At 34.4% G+C, this 22,973-nt stretch overlaps 1 protein-coding gene across 1 annotated transcript in view; it reads right to left on the bottom strand.

Annotated features, from left to right (window-relative positions):
* Positions 1–8,199: 8,199 nt before the first annotated feature.
* LOC111049212 (uncharacterized protein C19orf47) overlaps positions 8,200–22,973 on the bottom strand; it is a 28,238-nt gene continuing 13,464 nt past the window's right edge. The window contains exons 7-10 of the mRNA XM_039438344.1: positions 18,958–19,165; positions 14,170–14,259; positions 13,098–13,174; positions 8,200–8,642 (exon numbers count right to left, since the gene is read on the bottom strand). Of these exons, the coding sequence (XP_039294278.1) occupies positions 8,490–8,642; positions 13,098–13,174; positions 14,170–14,259; positions 18,958–19,165 (528 nt within the window). The 3' untranslated portion in view covers positions 8,200–8,489. The remainder of the gene's footprint in view (positions 8,643–13,097; positions 13,175–14,169; positions 14,260–18,957; positions 19,166–22,973) is intronic.

Raw genomic sequence — 22,973 nt, 5'->3', positions numbered from 1 at the left:
ATTTTCTGACTCCAGCTGTTTAAAGTCTAGGACTTAGCTAAATCCCGAGCTCGGAAACCGGCCCTAAAAGTGGGGGGAGGGGGATTGAGACAGCGTTCTTCCTCATTCCTGGTGTCTAATTGGTGTCCTAATGTAATACGAGTCTGAATTCTTAGAACTATTCAATTTGGAGATATAAATGGGCAAAGGAGAGCGTAAGGGAAGTCGTAAGGGTGTGTACACACATAGAGTGATCAGCCGTTCCAGCGGTCCTAGGAGAATGAAGAAATAATTTTTATAATATTCTAAGACCGCCCTAACTCAGAACGCCTGAGCGTACTCTGTGTGCACTCACCCTAAACACTAGTAGTTCTGTGAACAGTAGACCTCACGCAGTATTCTCATCCACAAGTACCTGATTGAAACTATAGACCTTATGGAAATACAGCAATAGACTGGCTTCTCCACACATCTGTGTAATCACTTGTCAGCTGATTTATGATGAATAATTCTATAGTCTGATTTTTACTCTAATATTGGCGTATGAAGGAGGCTCCTTTATCCTTTTATATTATCCTTGAAATGCAAAATTTCAAAAAACCTTGTATATACGTCGACGCGCAATTAAAAGAGGAACATACCTGTCACATTCCATGAAAATATATTATCGCATATCGCCGTAAATGCGCAACAGATAAGCATTCAAACATTAAAAGAAATGCCAAACCATCGACTTGAAACTTAGACCTCACTTCGCTCGGTCAACAAAGGGGCTAGGGGGTTAACTAGTCTCTCAGAAAATCCTTATAAACCAACTACTGTATTGGAATAATTTATTATTAAAAAGTATACTAATTCTATCGTTTATAGTGTGAGACATCCAGGGGGGAGGTTGTAATCTTCTCCCACCCCTGATGAGACTATAGTGAGGTCCACGTTATAATGGCAGTGGATAGAGATAGAAGAACAGCGTTGCCTATCATCTGTCTTAATTAATCATATTTCTACACTGTCAAAAACAGATTTGGCATTGTTGCTGAGCTAGAAAACGATAGTACTACCTGCTTTGTCGAATGATAGACAATGATAGCAACACCAAAGTTAATCAAATACTGTCATTATAACGTGGACCACACTATAGTACAACATTTGAGAAGGGAAAGTTTTGGGCATAAACTTGTTGTGACTTCTGATAAAGTGTAATATTTTACTTGACTAAATAAATAAGAGTTGAGCTTGAACTTCAATACAATAATGGCTTGATTAACAAAGTACAGTAACTTTAAAACATTGTGGATCCCAACAAATATTTAATTTACTTGGATGGAAAGCTCTAAACCTGACAATATAGCTCTAGCTTTTTCACAATTTCTAGTGTTTTATAGTGTTGATACGGTATTCTCAATGAAAGAGAATATAAAAATAAAACAAAAATATTGTACTGCTCATTACAAAAGTTGTCAATTCTGAGGCATCAGTTTGAAAGTGAACAATTAGAACATTATTACATAGACATTATTTTATATATATCATGGGCATTGCTTTTTTCTACGATATATTTGAATTGTAGAAGAGAATATGGGCTCTGTTAAACTCTAACAATAAAGTATTGTAAATATCACAAACGAGATAACAGTCAGATATTATTATGCTGACAGAAAATGTTTCCCAAAAATTTGGAATCGAAAGAATGAATGAATGTATAGAGATACCATGAGTAAGATGGTTACATATTGAAGGACTTCTAATTGATTTTTTTCTATTTGATTGCAAATATCAACAAGGAGAATCTACTTGTTAGAAAAATAGAAATAAATTGGTACACTGAAAACGTATATTAGTATTATAAACTTTTTATTAGAATTTACAACTAAACAATCACAAAAATGTCCTACTCTAAATTATAAGATATCCTTCTTTTGTTTTGCTTAAATGAAAAGTAAAATAATATCAACGAAATTACAATTTATAACTTAATCGTGTCACAGATTAACTTAACTAGATATTTAATGATGAAAAACGATGATAGCTTGTAAATGATTTTTCGTTTTGAGATCAACAATTTTACAACTTTTCCTTTTTCAGAAAATGATGATATTTGTTATTCATGTTTAATAACAATATATTGTTGGAATAGCATTTACTGATTAGAAAATGAAAAATTCAAACAGCATTTCAAAGAACCTTTAGAGAATGCAAAAGAAAACTTTATGGTAGTGGTTCTCAACTTTTGTTTCTGTATTCCCTTTGAAGATACATTTTTCACAAACACTCTTTAATTTATCTAGAAGGTGATTTGGAATACAGAGTGGCGCAAATTTACTGGTCAGTTGGTTGAAACAAGACTAGATTTATATGGAATAATTTTTATTACAAGCAATAAAATTCGAATAAAAATAAAATATCCAAATTTGAGAGAGCAATAGCACAAGGTTACCTTATTTTTTCTCTCCCTATCATTTTGAAGATACTTATTGTATGAATCAATAAACAATTAATAAAATCCTACCCTATGATTCAAGCAAGCAAAAATAAATTTTGTAAAATTGTGAATAAATAAATATTATGTTTAATGTTGAAATCGTCTACTGTCTTTATTTATACATCTTCAAAGTCTTTCTGAAACACTGTTAATAAACACTCTGAGGCTCAGTTGCTCAAAGGCTGTTAAATTTCAACCGTGATTAAATGCCACGAGAACCAATAGGAGAAGCTTTTTTACATCAAGTCTTTTCTGATAGGCCCCCAAGGCATTGGCATTTAATCATGATACAAATTTAACAAGCTTTTGTGTAACCGAGCCTGAGAGTTAGTAATTAATATGAACATCACAGGCTAAAGCTATTGTACTTAAGCTGCGTTTACACCAAAGTTATTAGCAGAATGATTCTTAATCTTTATAGATTCTATTAGATTGAACGGAACTTGACAAACACATATGTTTATCATGTGTATGATAAGTTCTGTTCAATCTAATAAATAATCTATGAAGATTAAGATAAGATAAGAATGTTTATTTCGCCAAAATTACATAGTTACAAAACATGAATGATACATACAAAATGCATAATAAAAATGTAAATTATAATAGATCTAAATGATTTGGCACAGCCAGCAAAGTTAAACTTGTGCGCTAGCTGTGAGTTCATAAAGCAAACAGTACGAAGTAGCCTATAGCAATACTGAAAAATGGAAAACATATATACATATATAATAAATATTAGAGTAATGCTTCTTATAAATAATACAATGATAAGAATTGAATAATTTCGTGTTAAAACCAATTATACAGGTGATAACCAAAAACAAGTCATACAGCCTACATTTAAATCTTCAAACTAATGAAGAAGAATACAATGAAAAATGAAATTTTCAGTTGTGAGCACATCCCAGTGCTTAATCAATTTTCATAAATAATACAAAAGATAGAAAGACATTAAAAATCAAAAGAATCATGAATAAATTTATTAACATTCAGGCATTGTAAAATATATATTCTGCTCAACCCATACATTTATTTCCTTGATAAGTGCTTTAGTAATTTTTGAATTAATTAGTTTTATCGGAATTTTGTTTGAAAATATATTGCAAAGATAGGTGAATTGGTGTCGACAAACTACTAGTTTTATTAAGTTGATATTGAAATTATTTAATGCTAATGAACGAGTTTGGTACGGTATATTTCTAATTTCTAGATTACTTCTATTCTTATTTAAGTGCAAAACAATCCTAGTTACATACATCTGTCTTAGTGTGGGAACGCTTAATTCTTCAAAAAGTTTCTTGCTTGGGTATCGTCTTGGTTTACCCAGTGCTGCCCTTATAAGATGCCTCTGTAGTGTGAAGACTTTATTAAAGTGACAATCATATGCACCACCCCAAGCTTCAATCGCATATTGAAACAGCGAGTGGGCATACGCAAAATAAATTGATCTTTTTACATCCAGGTCTTTCAATTGATTTACTTTGTAGAAACTATAAATAAGAAATTTAAGTTTAGAAGATAGGTAATTCATATGAGTATCCCATTTCAAATATCTATCCACCATCACTCCCAAATATTTTATAGAATTAACTTTTTCAATTTGTTGGCACAAACAGTTCAACCCATCATTCAAGCAGTGAGGATCAAAGTGCATTTTCAAATGCAATGAGTCCTCAGGTTGACCTGCTAGTGTCGAAGAAAAGGTGATATACTTTGTTTTTTCAAGTTAACAGTTATTAACATTTTGTTTATAACTTTGGTGTAAACGCAGCTTATCTCTTGCTGTTATTGTTTCCAGTCTCCAACTGTCCAGTGTTTTTTACGCCACTATGATAATATAAATAGAGTTTACAATAATATCTAAAATATTATTAGAGGTGCGGAATCTTATACTACTAATTCTAGTTAGGTCATCTTTATGCAACAAATAAATACTAAACTAAAATTTATTAAAATGAGGTGACAAAAAAAATATTATTTATTGGATGGAATTAGTACCTAGTCTTCTCTACCACACAAACTGAATAAATAATTGGATTAAAATACAAACTTAGTACAATATCAATTTTAGTCACTATTAATCACACACGTCTTGAGGAAATGATACGTTAGGAAATAAATAGATAAAATAGGAATGGAACAATCGAGAAGCAATTGGCCTTGACAGAAAGTTACCTTGTCAAGTGGCCTTGACAGAAAGGCTGATGAAGATCCTCTTCAGGAGTGAAATACATTCCTCAATACTCCAAGAAAAGTAAGTGTTTTTTTCAAATATTTACAAGTAACACAGTGTATGAACTACAACAAAGTTATTAACAAAGAAAGTTTCATTTGGCGGTGAGTGGTAGTTAGTTAGTCAGTTATTCGTCAGTTAGTGGATTGCCCCTAACTAACGAATAAATCATGACAGCCACATGACAATTTTACAGTGCTACCACTAAACTTGGAAGAGAGTTCCTTGAAAAGTTGAGCCTTTACCTGCCATATACAGAGATATAAAAAATAGTGTAACTTAATTCTGGAACGATCTTCGTATATATTAATTGGGTGATCAAAATGTAGTACAATCAAAACCTCACAGTATCATCTTCTGGGTTGCGTTACTTCTCGATAGCTATGTATCTTCACTGAAAATATTATACGGCTTGTAATTATACAGAATGTCCCACCAAGGTTGTAACAGCCGATGAGCACACTGAAAACTATACTGAAAATAGGCTGAAACGAATACTTCTTATTTTATTCAGGATTTATGGTAAAGGAAATAATGCAAGTTATTAAAATAGTTATTTATGCAACTGGTGCGCAAAGTGACAGTTTGCTGCACCGAAAGAAATGTTCTTGGTGTCCCACCAAGGTTGAGACAGCCGATGAGCACACTGAAAAATATACTGAAAATAGGCTGAAACAACTACTTCTTGTTATTTTATTCAGGATTTATGGTAAAGGAAATAATGCAAGTTATTGAAATAGTTATTTATGCAACTAGTGCGCAAAGTGACAGTATGCTGCACCGAAAGAAACGTTTACGCACGAGCTGTAGGCGAGGGCGGAATGGTTTCTTGAGTGCAGCAGAGGAACTTTGCTCACATATTTCACATTAAATTTTTCCTACATTTACCATTGAATATGAGAAGTGGTTGATTATGGGTAAAATGATGGCTGAAATCCATCAAATGTTTGTCTGTATAATTTTGTTATTAATATCAGCTTTAATTTATTTTAAACTTGATAATCCAATTAAAATAATTAATCAATGATTTATTCAAATTAAAAATTGAATAAATCTTAATTTCTAAATAATTTTTCAACCAATCAATTTATGAATGAAAAAATATTATTTGAAATAATGAGTCATTAATAATATTCAAAATGTATAATTTAATGAGTTCTCATTTTTATTTATTTGAAAATCAGCAAAAATATAGATAGAACAAATTCGCATTCAAAATACACGCCAACAATGTCAACAGCTGATTGGGATGGCTGCAAGATAATACACAAAGTATTAAGAGTACGCAAAGTAATACTACTTTGCGCACTAGAGCGGAAAAGTGATTCTTTGCGTTCTGTAATTACTGCAGGGATGGTTACTTTTCAAGGTAACTGTAGGAAAAAACCATATCATTGTAGAATGGTAAAATATTGATTAAAACTTGTGAATATTGTCAGAGAGAATATTTGATGCATGCTGTTTGTGAATTTCCTTATTTTGAAGGTGTTCATTCCAGATATTAGCAGTTTTGAACACTTTATCATGGAACTCACCTTTTCGAATTTATATTCATTTGAAAGCTTATGAAATGGAGAATTTTTTGAAATATTGAAACCACTATAACTACCCGGAGAAAAATTATCAAGAAAAAACTGTTTGAAATTTGAAGAATAACATTTTTTCAAGTTTAAGCCCTAATAAAAAACTACAAAATATCTAACAACAAATAAAATTAGATTATTCTAGTTTGAAATGTTTTTCTCTTTCCAACAATACCCTTGAAATTGAAATTCGACCAGTAGTTTTCGAGTTATTGAGTATTTAATGACCGGAAGTAGTCATATTCTGAAAAAAATCTGGTGTGGCGCGAAAATTGATCACCTGACGCTAGTGTACTCGCGCATCTCAAGTCTACTATTCAAAGATATGAGACAGCTGGTGATAGGTCAAAAACGCTGGAAACACACAAGGTCTGCTATCTCTTCGTAGTGAATGATTTAATAGAACCAACAGTTGCCAACAGTTTGCAATTTAATAATCACATTTTCTGGGATTTAAAGCTTATTTTCAATTTCAGGAAATGTTACTGAACTTCAATTGCAGAGATTTCCATGCTCAATCTTTTCTACTTGAATTTTTTTGTTTAAATTGTATATGAAGGCTGATAATTGAGAATCAAAAATCAAACTTTCCATAGATAGGGCAAAGCTCCTGAAATTTTTACAGATATAGGACTTGTTGCAGTTGATAGAGCTTATCATGAGAATGAGTATTTCATGTATGAATTTGATCAAAATCGTTGGAGCCGTTTTCGAGAAAATCGCGAAAAACCCTGTTTTTGACAACATTTTCGCCATTTTAGCCGCCATCTTGGATTGCATTTGATCGAAATTGTTCGTGACGGATCCATATAGTGTAAGGACCTTACGTTCCAAATTTCAAGTCATTCCGTTAACTGGGAGATGAGATATCGTGTACACAGACGCACATACACTCATACACACACACACACACACACACACACACACACACACACACACATACAGACCAATACCCAAAAACCACTTTTTCGGACTCAGGGGACCTTGAAACGTATAGAAATTTAGGCACCTTAATTTTTTTCGGAAAGCAATACTTTCCTTAACTATGGTAATAGGGCAAGGAAAGTAATATAGAAAAATCTATATATCTCGAAAACTAAGGTCGATAGAAAAAAAGTTTACTGAACATTTTTTGTCAGAAATGTCGAGTAGAATCTATGGCCAACATTGGTGGGACACCCTGTATTTTTTGGAACACAATCAACAGATTTCAATCCTGAGTCAAGTCATAGCCACCACTAATACAAGGCCCCGGCCTACGATATTGCAACGTCGCAGTGTAGGCCTAGAATCTAATACATGATTGGTGAAAAAGATTTTTAAAAATACCAGCTGATCTTTTTCACCAATCATGTATTAGATTCTAGGCCTACACTGCAACATTGCAATATCGTAGGCCGGGCTTTGTATTAGAGGTTGCTAAACTCAATTAAGTTAATCGAGTTTAAGTTAATCTGAAAGTTTAAACTTAGATCGGTTTTCTCAGTGCATTTACTAATCCAGTTTAAGTTAAACTAGTTTAGCGTTAAGTTGGTAATAGAATGTCATCGTTTATAATATCGTAAGACTGATTTTTACAGGAAATTTGTTATTTGTTTACAAACGATCAGTAAATTGAGGTTATGTAGCTACTATATTAGTATCTACTCTTGTTCTTGTTCAAAATCCAAAGAGCTGTAAGCTATACGGTTATAAAAGTGAAAAGCGATCAAGAAATTCTTAAAAAACTTATGTTTAGTTGGCACCAGAAAATATATTTTAGAATGTAAGATAAAAAAGTTATTTTGTTACGCTTGGATCTACCACGGTCTTCCTCGTTTATTAGAAATCTCTCGAAAGCAATATATCTCAGTTATGTGTTATTAAAAACCACAGAGCTGTAAGCTGTATGGTAATAAAAGTGAAAAGCAATCAAGAAATTATTCAAAAAATGCTATATTACTATTAGATACAAACTTATATTTAAACGGCCCTAAGTGAATAATCATCATTTATTGGGAAAAATCAGACTGCTAGTCGTTCTTTTTAACAGCAAAATTGACTCATCAACTTGTTTGTCAATAATTATCTGACATCAAACATACTTTACTGCGGACAAACATTGATTGTTTGTCAATTTGTTTGAACTTTATACAAACATCAGTTCTGCGGTTACTTCGCTGATGATAATTGAAAGTACACGATTTCATGAAGTAGATAATTTTTAATATTACGAGTTGCCCCAGCTATTGTTAAATCTGCCCGTTCTCAAGGCCATAGAATGGAACTCTTTCTTCTGAACAGGTCCGAAGGATACCTTCTTAGACGATGATACTTCTGAATTGTAAACTATTGGTATCCTAGGAGTGGTTGAGCCTAGAGTCTGAAACAAACATAGGGAAATAAATTGTAATAAAAGTTGCTCAAAGGAGATTGGAACATATTAATTTGTTGAAGGGTTTACTGACCATAGTGTCTGTAACAAACATAGAAAAAATGTATTGAAAGTTACTCAAAACTGATTGAAACATTTCACAAACATATTGAAGAGTCGAAGAGCTCAAAGACCTTAAAGATGCATATACTCACATGCAGCGCTAGTGTCGTACTTGGAATTGAAATCGGCCATTGAAGGGGCAATCTATAAGATTATTACATACCAATGCCTTTGTAATCTATAATATTACAAATATATAGATATAATATCTCGTGCTAAAATACCCCAATGACGGCCTTCAATTTCAAGAGCTATCATTAGGAAGGCTTAGGCATTGTAGGTCTATATCTCTTTAAGGTCTTTGGAAGAACTCAAGGGACAAACATTTATTCAAAAAAGTTTAACCAACCCATATGGGTGCTCTAATAAAGAAATCTGACAAATTTGTCAGTAGTTGATAACAGAATTTTGAATGTAACACAGAAAACGATTATATACCAATTAATCTGACAATGAAATATTTTCTGTACGTAGAAAATGTTCACCATGTAAAATCACAACTGAAGGAAGAACCTATTCCGTAAACGTAGATCACATAGCATCAAATATAGCCTAAGCCTAATACAACAGTAGTATTCAGATATAAATAATATGTTATCAATCCAAAAACATTTAAAATCGCAATACAGTATTTATTGAGATAGAAATTACACAATTTCATCAAATCTGATGATATTAAAATTGTTGTGATATTCGGTTGATAATGAATAGCCTATTAATATAAATCTAAATCTTCAAATTTTTGTTTTATTGATCCAACTGAACTGACTTTCAGTTGCTACAGGTGGGCCGTCCACTAGAACCATTTTTGACCCAACTAGCATCGGCCGAAAACTACCGAACGATCCCCCATCAAAGAAAGGAATAGATGTTCGTCCATTGCAACAGGTTCCTACAGCCGTGCACGGCCGTCTCCGGCCGATCAATTTTTCGATCCGAATTGAATGGGAGTTTCCGGCTCTATCCGGCCAAACTAACTAGTCGAGCTGACACAAGTGTTCCTAACCTTGAATTGTTTCAAAGTATTGTTCGTTTTTCTTTTTTTTAAGTTGTTCTGTTTTACAAAGTTTCAACTATGGACGATGAAAAGTTGATAAGTTCAGTTCAGGAGCATGTTCCATTGCAGGATATGCGAGACAAAAGATATCATCGTCGTGATGTTCAAAGGAATCTGTGGACAAAGATTGCTGAACAAATAGGATCTGAAGGTAAGATTATTGTAATGAATAACTAATTTAGTGGGTATTACTTTATTCAATTTTCAAAATCTTGATAAATTATAATCATTGTTCATGATAGTAGTCAATTCAATAATTTGCAACCAGTCAACTACTGAACTGACGTAAACGGTCCCAATGGACGACCATATTCGGCCGATCCAACGGTCGAACGGATCGGTTGAATACGGTTCCAGTGGACGGTTACCCTAAGGGTAACGAATATATTCAGAATCTGCTGACAAATCTGCCGGGCGTTAATTTGCTGGTTGCAAATTATTGAATTAACTACTATCATAGTCACCAAAATTTATCATAAACAATTATTATAATTTATTGAGATTTTGAAAATTGAATAAACAAATATCCACTAAATTAGTTATTCATTACAATAATCTTACTTTCAGATCCAATTTGTTCAGCAATCTTTGACCCCAGATTCCTTTGAGCATCACGACGATGATATCTTTTGTCTCTCATATCCCACAATGGAACATGCTCTTGAACTGAACTTATCAACTTTTCATTGTCCATAGTTAAAACTTCATAAAACAGAACAACTTCAAAAAACAAAAACAAAAAAAAAATTTAAAACAATTTTAGGTTAGGAACACTTTGTTGTCTCAGCTCTACTAGTTATTTTGGCCGGATAGAGCAGGAAAATCCCATTCAATTCGGATCGAAAAATTGATCGGCCGGAGACGGCTGTGCACGGCCGTAGGAACCTGTTGCAATGGACGAGCATCTATTACTTTCTTTGTCGAGGGATCGTTCGGTAGTTTTCGGCCGATGCTAGTTCGGACGTAAACGGTTCTAGTGGACAACCCACCTTAGGGTGCGATCACATTGGATGAGTCTATGTGCACGTCAGATCATGCATGAGCCGAAAAACAAAATCTGGAAAGTGCCATGAAAACACGTTGTGACTTGCATGTAGCTGCTCACACTGAACGCAACCAGCAAGTGCACGCGTTCAGTGTGAATGTTCCTATTGCTCTTTCCAGATTTTGATTCTTATCTGCATGCTTGGTCATGCATAAACAAACGTGCACTTGCACATATTCGCATTCAAAGTGGTCACACCCTTATAAGTTTTTCCTTTAATTAGTTTGTCCGATCACACCCTTGTCCTTTAATAAGGTTCTTTCAATTATAATTATTATTAAACGAAAATCCTAAATAAATGCTGTAAATCACCCCGAAGACTTCTGCTACTGCATACATTGACAACAGGGTTAACAGCTAGATGGAAATTCGATGAGAACTACTATCCAAAAATTATTTGCCAGCCCGGGAATCGAACCCGGTACCTCCCAAAATACAATGAGCGCTGCTATCCAGAGATTGTCAGTTTGGTGTAAGGGTAAGCATTCCGAAGAATTCTGCTACTGCAAATAATTATTGACAACAGGGTAAGCTAGATGGAAATTCGATGAGCGCTACTATTAAAAAAAGTTTGACCAACCCATATGGGTGCTCTAATAACGAAATCTGACAAATTTGTCAGTTGATAACAGAATTTTGAATGAGCCCGTTATGTGTACATAGAATGTGGTAAATTGTCCGATACACAATTTACCAGGTAAAAAGTTCCGTGTCCCATGGAAAGAATTTTGACAAATTCTGTACCAGAAACCAGTTCCAGTTCCAAGTTCCTGCCCCACAGTCGAAGTCTGGTAAATTGTTACAGTTCCAACTATCCGAGCTCTCATTGGTCAATTAAATTTTGTAGTCTGCTTGCTTCTCTGCGCATGCGCAAATAGCTTGTTTACCATAGCATAGCCATAGAATACATAGCCAACAAAATTATGTTTGATAACTATTCGTTAAATGAATTTTTCTCTATAGAAAATTTGAGAGTAATGGAATGAAAGAATTGCACATTTTTCTAGACGGTAAGTTTGTAGAACAGCCTTTCTTCATTCACACAGTTAGTAAACGACACATTTTGGTGTATATCAACTTTATACGCGCGCGCCAAAAGCTTGAACCAACGATTTTGAAATGGCGTTCCATGGGAACATTTTGCACTAGTCACGTGATTGAACAATTTACGATTGGAACTGGAACAATTTACTGTACGCAGAACGTACACAATGTAACACAGTAAACAATTATACCAATATTTATCTGACTATGAAAATATTTTCTGAAAGTAGAAAATGTTCACCATGTAAAATCACAACTGAAGGAAGAACCTATTCCGTAAACGTAGATCACATAGCATCAAATATAATACAACAGGATTCAGGTATCGTAATATATTATCAATAAAGAAAATCAAAATACAGAATTTACTAAGATTAAAACTACCCAATTTCATCAACTCTGAATTTCAAAAAATTCAAAATACAGTATTTATTAGTATTCATTAAGATTAGAACCACCTAATTTCATCAACTCTGATGATAATACAATAATTGTTGTGATATTCGGTTGATAAGGACAATCTTCATAAAAGTCCAAGTGCCTGTTGCACAAAAGCCGGTTAAATGTTAACCGTGATTAATTCCACGAGTACCAATCAGAGATGCCGTTTTTTCAAAAACGCCTTCTCTGATTGGTTCTCGTGGAGTTACTCAATCACGATTAAAATTTAACCGGCTTTTGTGCAACCGGGTCTAAATCTTGAAATATTTGTTTTATTTATCCAACTGACTTTCAGTTGTCTTAGGGTGTGATCACATTGGTTGAGTCTATATGTGCAAGTGCACGTCAGATCATGCATGAGCCGAAAACAAAATCTGGATAGTGTCATTGAAACACGTTGTGACTTGCATGTAGCTGCAACCAGCAAGTTCACGCGTCCAGTGTGAGTGTACCTATTGCTCTTTCCAGATATTGTTCCTCGTCTGCACGCTTGGTCATGTACATATACGCATTCAAAGTGGTCACACCCTTGAAAGTTTTTCCTTTAATTAGTTTGTCTGATCACACCCTTGTCTTTTAATAGGGTTCTTTCAATTAAGTAAATTCTGGCAAATACTCTATTTTACAGCACACAATGGTAATCGATCAAAATAAAGGTGAACAAAACAATAGGCCCTCATAAATAAGGTTACAAATACAATTCTTTGTGGTTTGGAGCACCTAAAATTGACCAAAATCAATGTTATATATTTACCTTAACTTGTATTGGTTTCTCGTTAACTTGACTGACTGAACCCAGCCTATCCTTTACATTCAGCTTCTGCACTTTAACTGGAAAAAAGAGAAAAACGTTATAAATATAACATTTTTAAATGAAATAATCAATTATGATACCATAACAATAAGAAACAGGAAACATACTGTACGGAGTTCGTACTCCGGAAAATGTAGACCGAGTCAGAACAGCAGTTGTTACTAGTCCTAGACGATCGACTAGACGACATGGTCTCAGGATGAGACGACAATGTGCCATATGAATAAAGTTGAGCATTTGCTTATACTTCTATAATATGGAGCATATGCTTCATTTTCGATGAATAAACGTGAGCAAAACCTTTTGCTCATGCTCATAAAAAAATAGTTTGAGCATTTGCTCAAAAGTAAAAGCTTATACTCAAAATTGTATGAATAAACTAAAGAATTTGCTCAACTTTTGAAGCAAAAATGCTTCAAAAAAGGTAAAATGGCTCAACTAATTCGTATACCGGATACGATCACAATCACAACGAATAGTTGAGAACTATAAAACTATCTTTAGATTCAACCATGATACATTTCACAATTATTCCTACAAAAGATACCTATCAGATATAAAGATAGCCATCACAGAATACGAAATAGGCATTTAGGAAGATGAGAGTGTAGACAATTATAAGAAGGCTATTGAGATTATAAGATTATGCTGAAGATTATTATCGAGATTACATTTTTACGCTATTATCTCAAAATTCAGAACTCAACTAACCTAAAACTCAATTCTTAGAATGATAGAGAACAGAGTAGACGACCAAACACAAACGGTGTCTATACTTGCAAATTTAGCGCTTATTTAGAACGAGAATGCACAGTTAATATTACATCAATAAACCTGTATGAGCTACAGTCTACAGAAGGCATTGACAAGACAGAGGATCGGCAACATTGTTCTCCTATCTTTCTCCACTGCAATTATAACGTGAACCTCACTATAGACAGATGTTTATGTTGCAGATAACATTTGTCGAATACATAAATAGCCTAGGAAATATAATGATAAATAAGCTTACATTCATTAGGCTTTCTTGAGCTGATTCTCTCGTTGATTGGTCGTTCAGTTGGTCTCTTCTGTTCCTCATCGGCCCTCATAGTCGAAATTTCTGCAAAATTAAACAAAAATCGTTAATATCAAATTTCAAAAATGCAATATTCATTGCTACATAGTTGAAACCGCATGAGAAAAGTAAGGACTGCAGATGATAAAACATTGAATGAGTCAAAAATTATCCTTCAGTTGCAAATAAGAACAGCTGCAGCTGTATGGATTCAGGGGCGCGGTTCTCAGATGGTTTGAGTCATAACTAACTGACAGAAGATATCAGCGGGTGGAGATTCAGTCATCTCCATTCGTTTATAATTCTGAATGGAAGAGGACAAGGAGTGGGGTACCGCAAGGCTCGGTTCTTGGGCCATTGCTGTTTCTCTTGTACATCAACGATTTACCTTCACACCTGGAACCTGCGCATTCTGTATTGTATGCTGATGACGTGAGCTTCTTATTGAAGTGTAGCAGTCAACAAAAATTGGAGTCTGAGCTCAAAAACGTTTTTGTTAAACTGGATAAATGGTTAACCGCTAATATGCTCAAACTGAATCGCGAAAAAACAGAGCAAATACCTTTCAGAACAGCTAGAGGGACAACTTTGGAAGTAGAATACGACCGAAATGTAGAATCTGTAGCCAATATAAACGTTCTAGGAGTGGTATTGGATTCAGAAATTTTTTGAAGACCTCATTTGGAATATTTAAAGAGTAAGTTGAGCTCTGTAATATTCATACTTAGAAACTTCAAAGAATTGTTGGATACAAAAACTTTGAAATACGTGTATTTCGCAGTGTTTCATTCTCTCTGACCTATGGTATCATACCGGGTGATTACAAATGAAATAGACAGTTTGAATAGCTTGTAGAGAATTTATTATTTAAAAGTTTAGATCATTACTTACATGATTACATAGAAGAATTCTTGAAGTTTTTATTGAAAATTTACAGATGTTCAATGTGTGCACCATTTGCAACACGACAGATATCAACACGGTAGTCAAATTCTGACCACATCGACTAAGCATCTCACGGTTAACTGTAGCAAGAGCATTTGTGATTCGTTGTTTAAGATCATCGATATCAACAGGAAGCGGTGGTACGAAAACTCTGTCTTTTACATAGCCCCACAAGAAAAAGTCGCAGGGCGTTAGGTCCGGACTACGAGGTGGCCACGGCTGAAACACAACGTTTTCCTCACTTGCACGGCCGATCCATCGTCTAGGAAGATGTTCATCCAGATACCCTCTGACGTCTGAGTACCAGTGAGGCGGAGCTCCATCTTGTACAAAAATGAAGTTACAACTATCTTCATGGAGTTGAGGCATTAACCATTCGGTTAACATGTCCAGATAAATTCTTCCGGTTACTGATGGTTCTTGGAAGAAGAAAGGCCCGTAAACCTTTTCACAAGATAAAGCGCAAAACACGTTCACTTTAGGAGAATCGCGTATATGCTGTACAGTCTCTCTTGGGTTTTCTGTTCCCCATACTCGTACATTATGTCTGTTAACTTTTCCACTAATGTGAAAAGTGCATTCATCACTGAAAATTAGGCGATTAAACAATGTGTCGTCATTTTCAAGACAATGTTGCATCTCTTGACAAAAATTTTTACGTACAACTTTATCATTGTCATTTAAACTTTGTACTAACTGCAATTTATAAGGTGTCATTTTCAAACGTTTCCGCAGAATTTTCCACACAGTAGGTTGAGGAATTTGCAATTCTAAACTCGCTGATCTAGTCGATTTTCCTGGACTTCGTACAAAAACATCACGAACACTATCAATTTTTTCTTCTGTAACAGAAGGTCTTCCAGTACTCTTCTTCTTACACACACATCCACTGCTTTCAAAACGTTCATACCAGTCATAAATTGATTGCCTTGTTGGTGGTGGTTTACCGTATTTTGTTCTGAAATGACGCTGCACAACAGTAACAGAGTTTGTTTTGGCTAATTCAAGAACACAATAAGCTTTCTCCACTTGAGTAGCGGTCATATTGCTAAACTAAACTGGCTGTTGTAACACGGAGCAGCCAACAATAGCCAGCAACAGTTCTACCAACATAAACTTTAAGAAATTCCCTACAAACCTATATCACTTACTATGTTGAAATACACCAGTTTAATTTTGTACAGGCTATTGAAGTTGTCTATTTCATTTGTAATCACCCGGTATTTTGGGGGAACTCGAGTCAAGTGATAGACATATTCCGTATGCAGAAGTGGGCGATACGAGTGATTGTTGGAGAATCTATACGTTCATGCTGCAGACCATACTTTAAAGAGATGAAAATTTTCCCTCTTCCAAGCTTGTACATCCTAGAGACCGTATGTTTCATAGAGAGGAACAAGAATAAATTCAGAACTGGCGCACATTTCCACAATTATAGAACAAGGCATAGGGAAGAGTTGCGAGATGATGCACACAGGACCACCATGTATGAGAGAGGAGTAAAGAGTGCTGGGATTCGACTGTACAATAAATTACTAGCTAACATAAGAGAAAATACAGGACGTAAATTCAGAGTATTGATGAAGGAGCAGCTTTTGTGCATTTATGCATACACCATTGATGAATTTGAAGCACATTACGAGATGAGTTAGGCTGCTCAGTATTACTATGTACATATTTTTATGTAATTTTGCTATCTATAATAATTAAAATATGACTTGATTTGAATACATATTATCGACATATCCAAATACCCCTACCGTAGGTGGTAAATTCGACGAATAAATAATAATGAATAATAACAATAATAATAATAATAATAATAATAATAATATAATAATAATAATAATAATAATAATAATAATAATAATAATAACACTTCAATGATAGAAAATACACATCAATTGAAAAAGAAAATTCACTTCAATTGAATGAAGAGAATTCACAAATGGAAATAGAATCATAACTGGATGGACAAAATATTAAACTAGATTGCATAGATTTTTAAAATGTATGAATTCAGGGCTACTATCTTGTATTTATAAAATATAATGTATTTTCTTTTACTTTTGTTATAATGTAATTATTGCTACTCCTACTGGCGGACAAGTTATACTTTTGCCAGTAGAAATCCACTATGTAAAATAAATAATACAGTGTAATATGTATAATAACTACGTTATTTTGCTTTTGAGAACTTGTATTTTGATTTTGTATTGTGTACGTTTTTGTGGGATAAATTTGAATTTGAAAAATTTGAATAATTATAGGTTATTTTTATAACCTGTCGATAGTGTGATCACCGAAACTAGTAGTTACGTTACAATTGGTATTCTTGTTTTTTAATGTTTTAAAGGGTAGGTACTATAATTCTATTTTATAGATTGCTTAAATTGTGTTCACTGATCTATAACAAATCTTAAGAGAGAAAAATTAGAAGAGGAAAACAACTACTATATTATATCAAGGCCGGTTTCCGAGCTCGGGATTTAGCTAATTTCTAGACTTTAAACAGTTGGAGTCAGAAAATTGACTTTCCAAAACGGAGCTTAGTCACAGTCCACACTTAAATTACATTCCGAAAAACTAGAAAATTGAACACAAAATAAAATGAAGAAGCTGAAAAGCTTCAGCTATTTTGAATTATTTAGGAATGTTTTATTTCGTCAAGTAGAAACGTTTCCAATTATTATAGAAATGAGAAAATAAAGAATATCATAGAAACCACGACTACGCCGTGTTTCGGAAATAATATATTTCGCACCTAGGGCCGAAAATGAGACTTTTCTGGCTCGAAATCGGTTTTCAAGTCCGAGGCCGTAGGCCGAGGACTAGAAAAGATTGAGAGCCAGAAACACATTTTTGCCCATGGTGAGAACGTTATTTTTCGCCACACAGATAAATAAACAATATAAATATGAGAATAATTTATTGTTTATTAGGCACTTCCGAAAGCAAAGGAAGGTCATAGCTCTAGCAAATCTGAGGTAATCTGAATATCAGGAAATTGTCCAAGTATTTTTATTTTTTATTCTGATTTGTCTAAATAACCTAAAAGATTATGTTCAATTATGTAAGAGGTTGAGTTTATACTTTTTATTCTTCCAATTGACAATAAGATGATTTTATTATAAATGTTTTGATTCTTGAATAATAAACACAAATAATGAAAAATTTTTTGATCAGCTGTTTTAGCACTGAAATTTGGCCAATCTGAATGTCAACGTCAACAATGCTTGTTGTCGTTGACTTCGGAAGTTTAGGTTAGAAGTTCTATCCTACTCTGAAAATCGAATTTGAATAGTTTATAATATATAAATCTATTCATCCAAATAAAATGATATTATCTTATTGCAGAATACTTATTCAACTCTAGAAGCATAAACTGATTCCGTTTCATAAAACATTTTGTAAACACGTTCACATCAAATCAGAATCAGCTGACTTCAAGGTTATTTTACAGCCCTAGGGCCGTAAAACTTTTACCGGCCTGGTCAGAAAACAGTCATTTTCGGCCTCCATATGACGCACGAAAACCAGCTCATTACATCCAAGTGGGGCGAAAACTAATTTTCTGACTCTAGCTGTTCAAAGTCTAGAACTCAACTAAATCCCGAGCTTGGAAACCGGCCCTAAAAGTGATTGGATTTTAGTATAATAGGACGATACTTGCCTGTAAATCAATTTATGGACAATTTTCTGAGTGTTTCAAAATTTATGATACGATTTGATTATTTTTTTACATGATTGAAGCAGACTCTACAACATGATTAAATGATGTAGTAATTTTCTACTCACTTTTCGTAGCACTGGACACAATAGGCGTGGATGCTGGCCTCTTATGCTTGAGTATTCCAACATAGGGCAATGACGTTGAGGCGTTGGAACTGTGAGGTTTCTGAGGCTCGACTGGATTCAATGATTTCATGGTGACTTTTTGCTGGATCACCACTTTCTGCTGGGATGTGCTCTCCACCCTGTCTCCTAATCGGGTGAATACTGATGTCTGAAAACGAAAAAACAAGCTAAAATTATTCCAATCACGACAATCAAATGAATTTATAAATCAAATTCATTTATTTGCCATAAAATAATACAGATTGATAAAATAAATATTCTAAATTACAAAATGGCACTACCGGCAAAGAAAACTTGTGCGCTGGCAGTGAGTTCGAACAACTAGGTACAACAAACATGTCAATAGAAAGAAAAAGAGCTTATTCAAACCACTAATTGAATGATTAATTATGTTAAGTTATTATGGGAGCCGAACTCAGGGTATGCGTATATATGCAAGTGCTCGCGTGGTCATGCATGACCAAGCGCGCAGATGAGAAACAAAATTTGGAAAGAGCAATAGGAACACTCACACTGAACGCGTGCACTTGCTGGTGCGTTTAGTGTGAGCAGGTACATGCAAGTCACAACTTGTTTCAATGGATATTTCCAGATTTTTTCTAGGCTCATGCATGATTAGACGTCCACTTGCAAATGTACGCATTCAATGTGATCACACCCTACAAGTGACTACTCATAAAAAATACAACATTGTAACAGGACAACGTTTCTTAAACATCAATAATTGACCGAGCGAAGTAAGGAATGAGATTCAAGTCGACGGTTTGGCATTTCTCTTAATGTTTAAATGTTTGAATGTTTATATGTTTATATGTTGCGCATTTACGGCGAAACGCGGTAATAGATTTTCATGAAATTTGACAGGTATGTACCTTTTTTAATTGTGCGTCAACGTATATACAAGGTTTTTGGAAATTTTGCATTTCAAGAATAATATGAAAGGAAAAAGGAGCCTCCTTCATACGCCAATATTAGAGTAAAAATCTGGTGTGGCGCACTCACACAACTTTCCTTGCCGTTATGAAAATTGATTCACCTGACGCTAGTGTTCCCGCGCATAGTAGTTTACTATTCAAAGATCTGAGCCAGCTGGTGACAGGGCAATAACGCTGGAGACACACGAGGTCTGCTATCTCTTCATAGTGAATCATTTAATAGAATCAACAGTTGCCAACAGTTTGCAATGGGATAATCACATTTTCTCGAATTTCGAGCTTATTTTTAATTTTAGGTGAAAATGATGTTACTGAACATTAATTGTAGAGATTTTCATGCTCAATTTTTTCCACTCAAAATTTTTTGTTTAAATTGTATCTGCAGCCTGATAATTGAGAATCTAAAATCAAACTTTGCATAGATGGGGCGGAGCTCCTGAAATTTATAAAGATATGGGACTTGTGGCAGTTGATAGAACTTATCGATGACTATTTCAGGTATGAATTTAATCAAAATCGTTGGAGCCGTTTTCGAGAAAATCGCGATAACCCTGTTTTTGACTAAATTTTCGCCATTTTAGGCGCCATCTTGAATCGAATTTGATCGAAATTGTTCGTGTTGGATCCTTATATTGTAAGGACCTTATATTCCAAATTTCAAGTCATTCCGTTAATTGGGAGATGAGATATCGTGTACACAGACGCACATACACTCATACACACACACACACACACACACACACATACACACATATATATATATATATATATATATATATATATATATATATATATATATATAAACCACTTTTTGGACTCAGGGGACATAGAAACGTATAGAAGTTTAGAAATTGGGGTACCTTAATTTTTTTTCGGAAAGCAATACTTTCCTTACCTATGGTAATAGGGCAAGGAAAGTAAAAAAAATCAACTGTCGTGTGGACTATAAATTGCATGCAATGACGCATGCAATTAATAACTGAAAGTAACATAGTGTTTTCTCTCGACCTTTCTCTGCTTTCAACTCGGGCTGACCTGTTGCCAGTAAGTCTTAGAGGAGATTAGTTTTCAATGTTAGCATTTTTGATACACCTACCCCAAAGGTCATAAGCCGTTTACATATTGATATCTCGCCGACACGACATACAGACAAGATCTACTCTGATGGGCAGTATAAGAGGAGGCTGTGGTTTATAACTGCACGAGGTCTACTAATCACAGAACTACTAGTTACATTGCTGTTCCTGATTATGATCAATGAGACTGGAGGACTCAAGCCTTCTTTTAGGATATTGGATGCGTGCGTATACGTGCAAGTACTCGCGTGGTCATGCATGACCAACGTGCAGATGAGAAGCAAAATCTGGAAAGAACAATTATAGGAACATTCACACTGAACGCGTGCACTTGCTGGTTGCGTTCAGTGTGAACATGCAAGACACAACGTGTTTCAATAACTCTTTCCAGATTTTCTTTCTCAGCTCATGCATGCCGATTCCCTGCCTTGTCACTGCCTCCTATAGAAGGTAGCTGATAACGGTATATTCGAAGTAATACCATAGATAAACAATAGCGTAAGTAGATAACCCATGGTATAGAGCGTTTATGTCGCAACTTTTACTGTTATCTCAAGCCGACTACTGTCGATTATTGTAGATTTTTACTGTTTTGTTGGAGTGAGAGTGTATGACCGGCACAGTATGAGAGACTACCAGCGTCACATAGCTTCACGGGAAAGAACTACGTGGGCTATCGGCTTGAGATAACAGTGAAAGTTTCGACAAAGCTGTCACTCAATTCATCCCATTAAATTTTATCTAATAATAATTATCAAAAACCTAATAATTTTCATTAAAAATAATAGACACCTTTTTCTTTTCCGTGATACAAATCTCAATTTGCGTCCTTCCAGAAAAAGATTTGAAAACATAAGAATGGATCTCAATGTTTGCAGAAGACAATACTTTTACATAGCAAATAGATTGATTAACAACATTCCAGATTACCTCATTGAACATATCAATGGTAGATCCGATAAATTGTTCAAAAGAAGATCTATTGAATGGATAATAACCACTAGAATAGAGGATAAAATTTTTGATTAAATCATATTATCTTTCTCTATCAAGGTATGTTTTGCTGGCACTCTTACATCTCTTTCTTTTTCTTTCTCTTTCACTTTCTCCTTCTTCTCACTTCTTCATCTCTTTCATTTAATATTATGATATTGAATTTCTTATTATTTTTTGTTAATGTAATGTTGGCAACTCTCACCTGCGCACGGGATTTTCCTTGCAGGTGATTGGTTTCTTGTATTTTTGCTGTTCAAGTGAAATTTTTGAATGTATTGGTTTTGGAAGAAACAATAAAGTTTTTTAATTGAAAAAAAGCCCTATACCATGGGATATCTACTTATGCGATTGTTTCTCTATGGTAATACTAACTGTTCATTCTTGTTAAACATGATCTGACATGCGCATACACGTATCCAATCTGATTATACTCTTAATCTCAACTCACACTTAGGCGACTCAGGTCGAGAAGAGACTCGACTCTAGTCGAGAGCATGAGTTTTCAAATGGTGACGACGCGGAGACTAGAATCGACTGGTCTGAGTGTCACCATTTGGAAGCACATGCTCTCCACTAGAGTCGAGTCTCTTCTCGACCTGAGTCGCGGAAGTGTGAGTTGAGCCTTTGGCTAGCTATAAGGTGTCCCTTAGGACACAATAAACTTCGGTTGACGTGAGAGGTTCCTTGAACCTTAGAGGTTCCTTGAACCTTTGGATACTTGAATCCGTCCCTTCAAAAACATAAACATAGGCTATAGTGAGGTCCACGTTATAATGGCAGTGAAGAAAGATAGGAGAAAAACGTTGCCAAGTCTCTCCATTTTGCCACTGAGTGTACACAGCTGTTACTCAATTCATCCCATTAAATTTGATCTAATAATAATTATCATTTCCTTGATAAAATAATCAATTTAATGTCAAATTAATAAAAAAATTTTTTTTTCATAATT

The sequence above is a fragment of the Nilaparvata lugens genome, chromosome 11, assembly GCF_014356525.2.
Source record: "Nilaparvata lugens isolate BPH chromosome 11, ASM1435652v1, whole genome shotgun sequence".
Lineage (NCBI taxonomy): Eukaryota > Metazoa > Arthropoda > Insecta > Hemiptera > Delphacidae > Nilaparvata > Nilaparvata lugens.
Note: the sequence above shows the minus strand (reverse complement) of the source record. Positions and strands in the feature narration are given on the sequence as shown.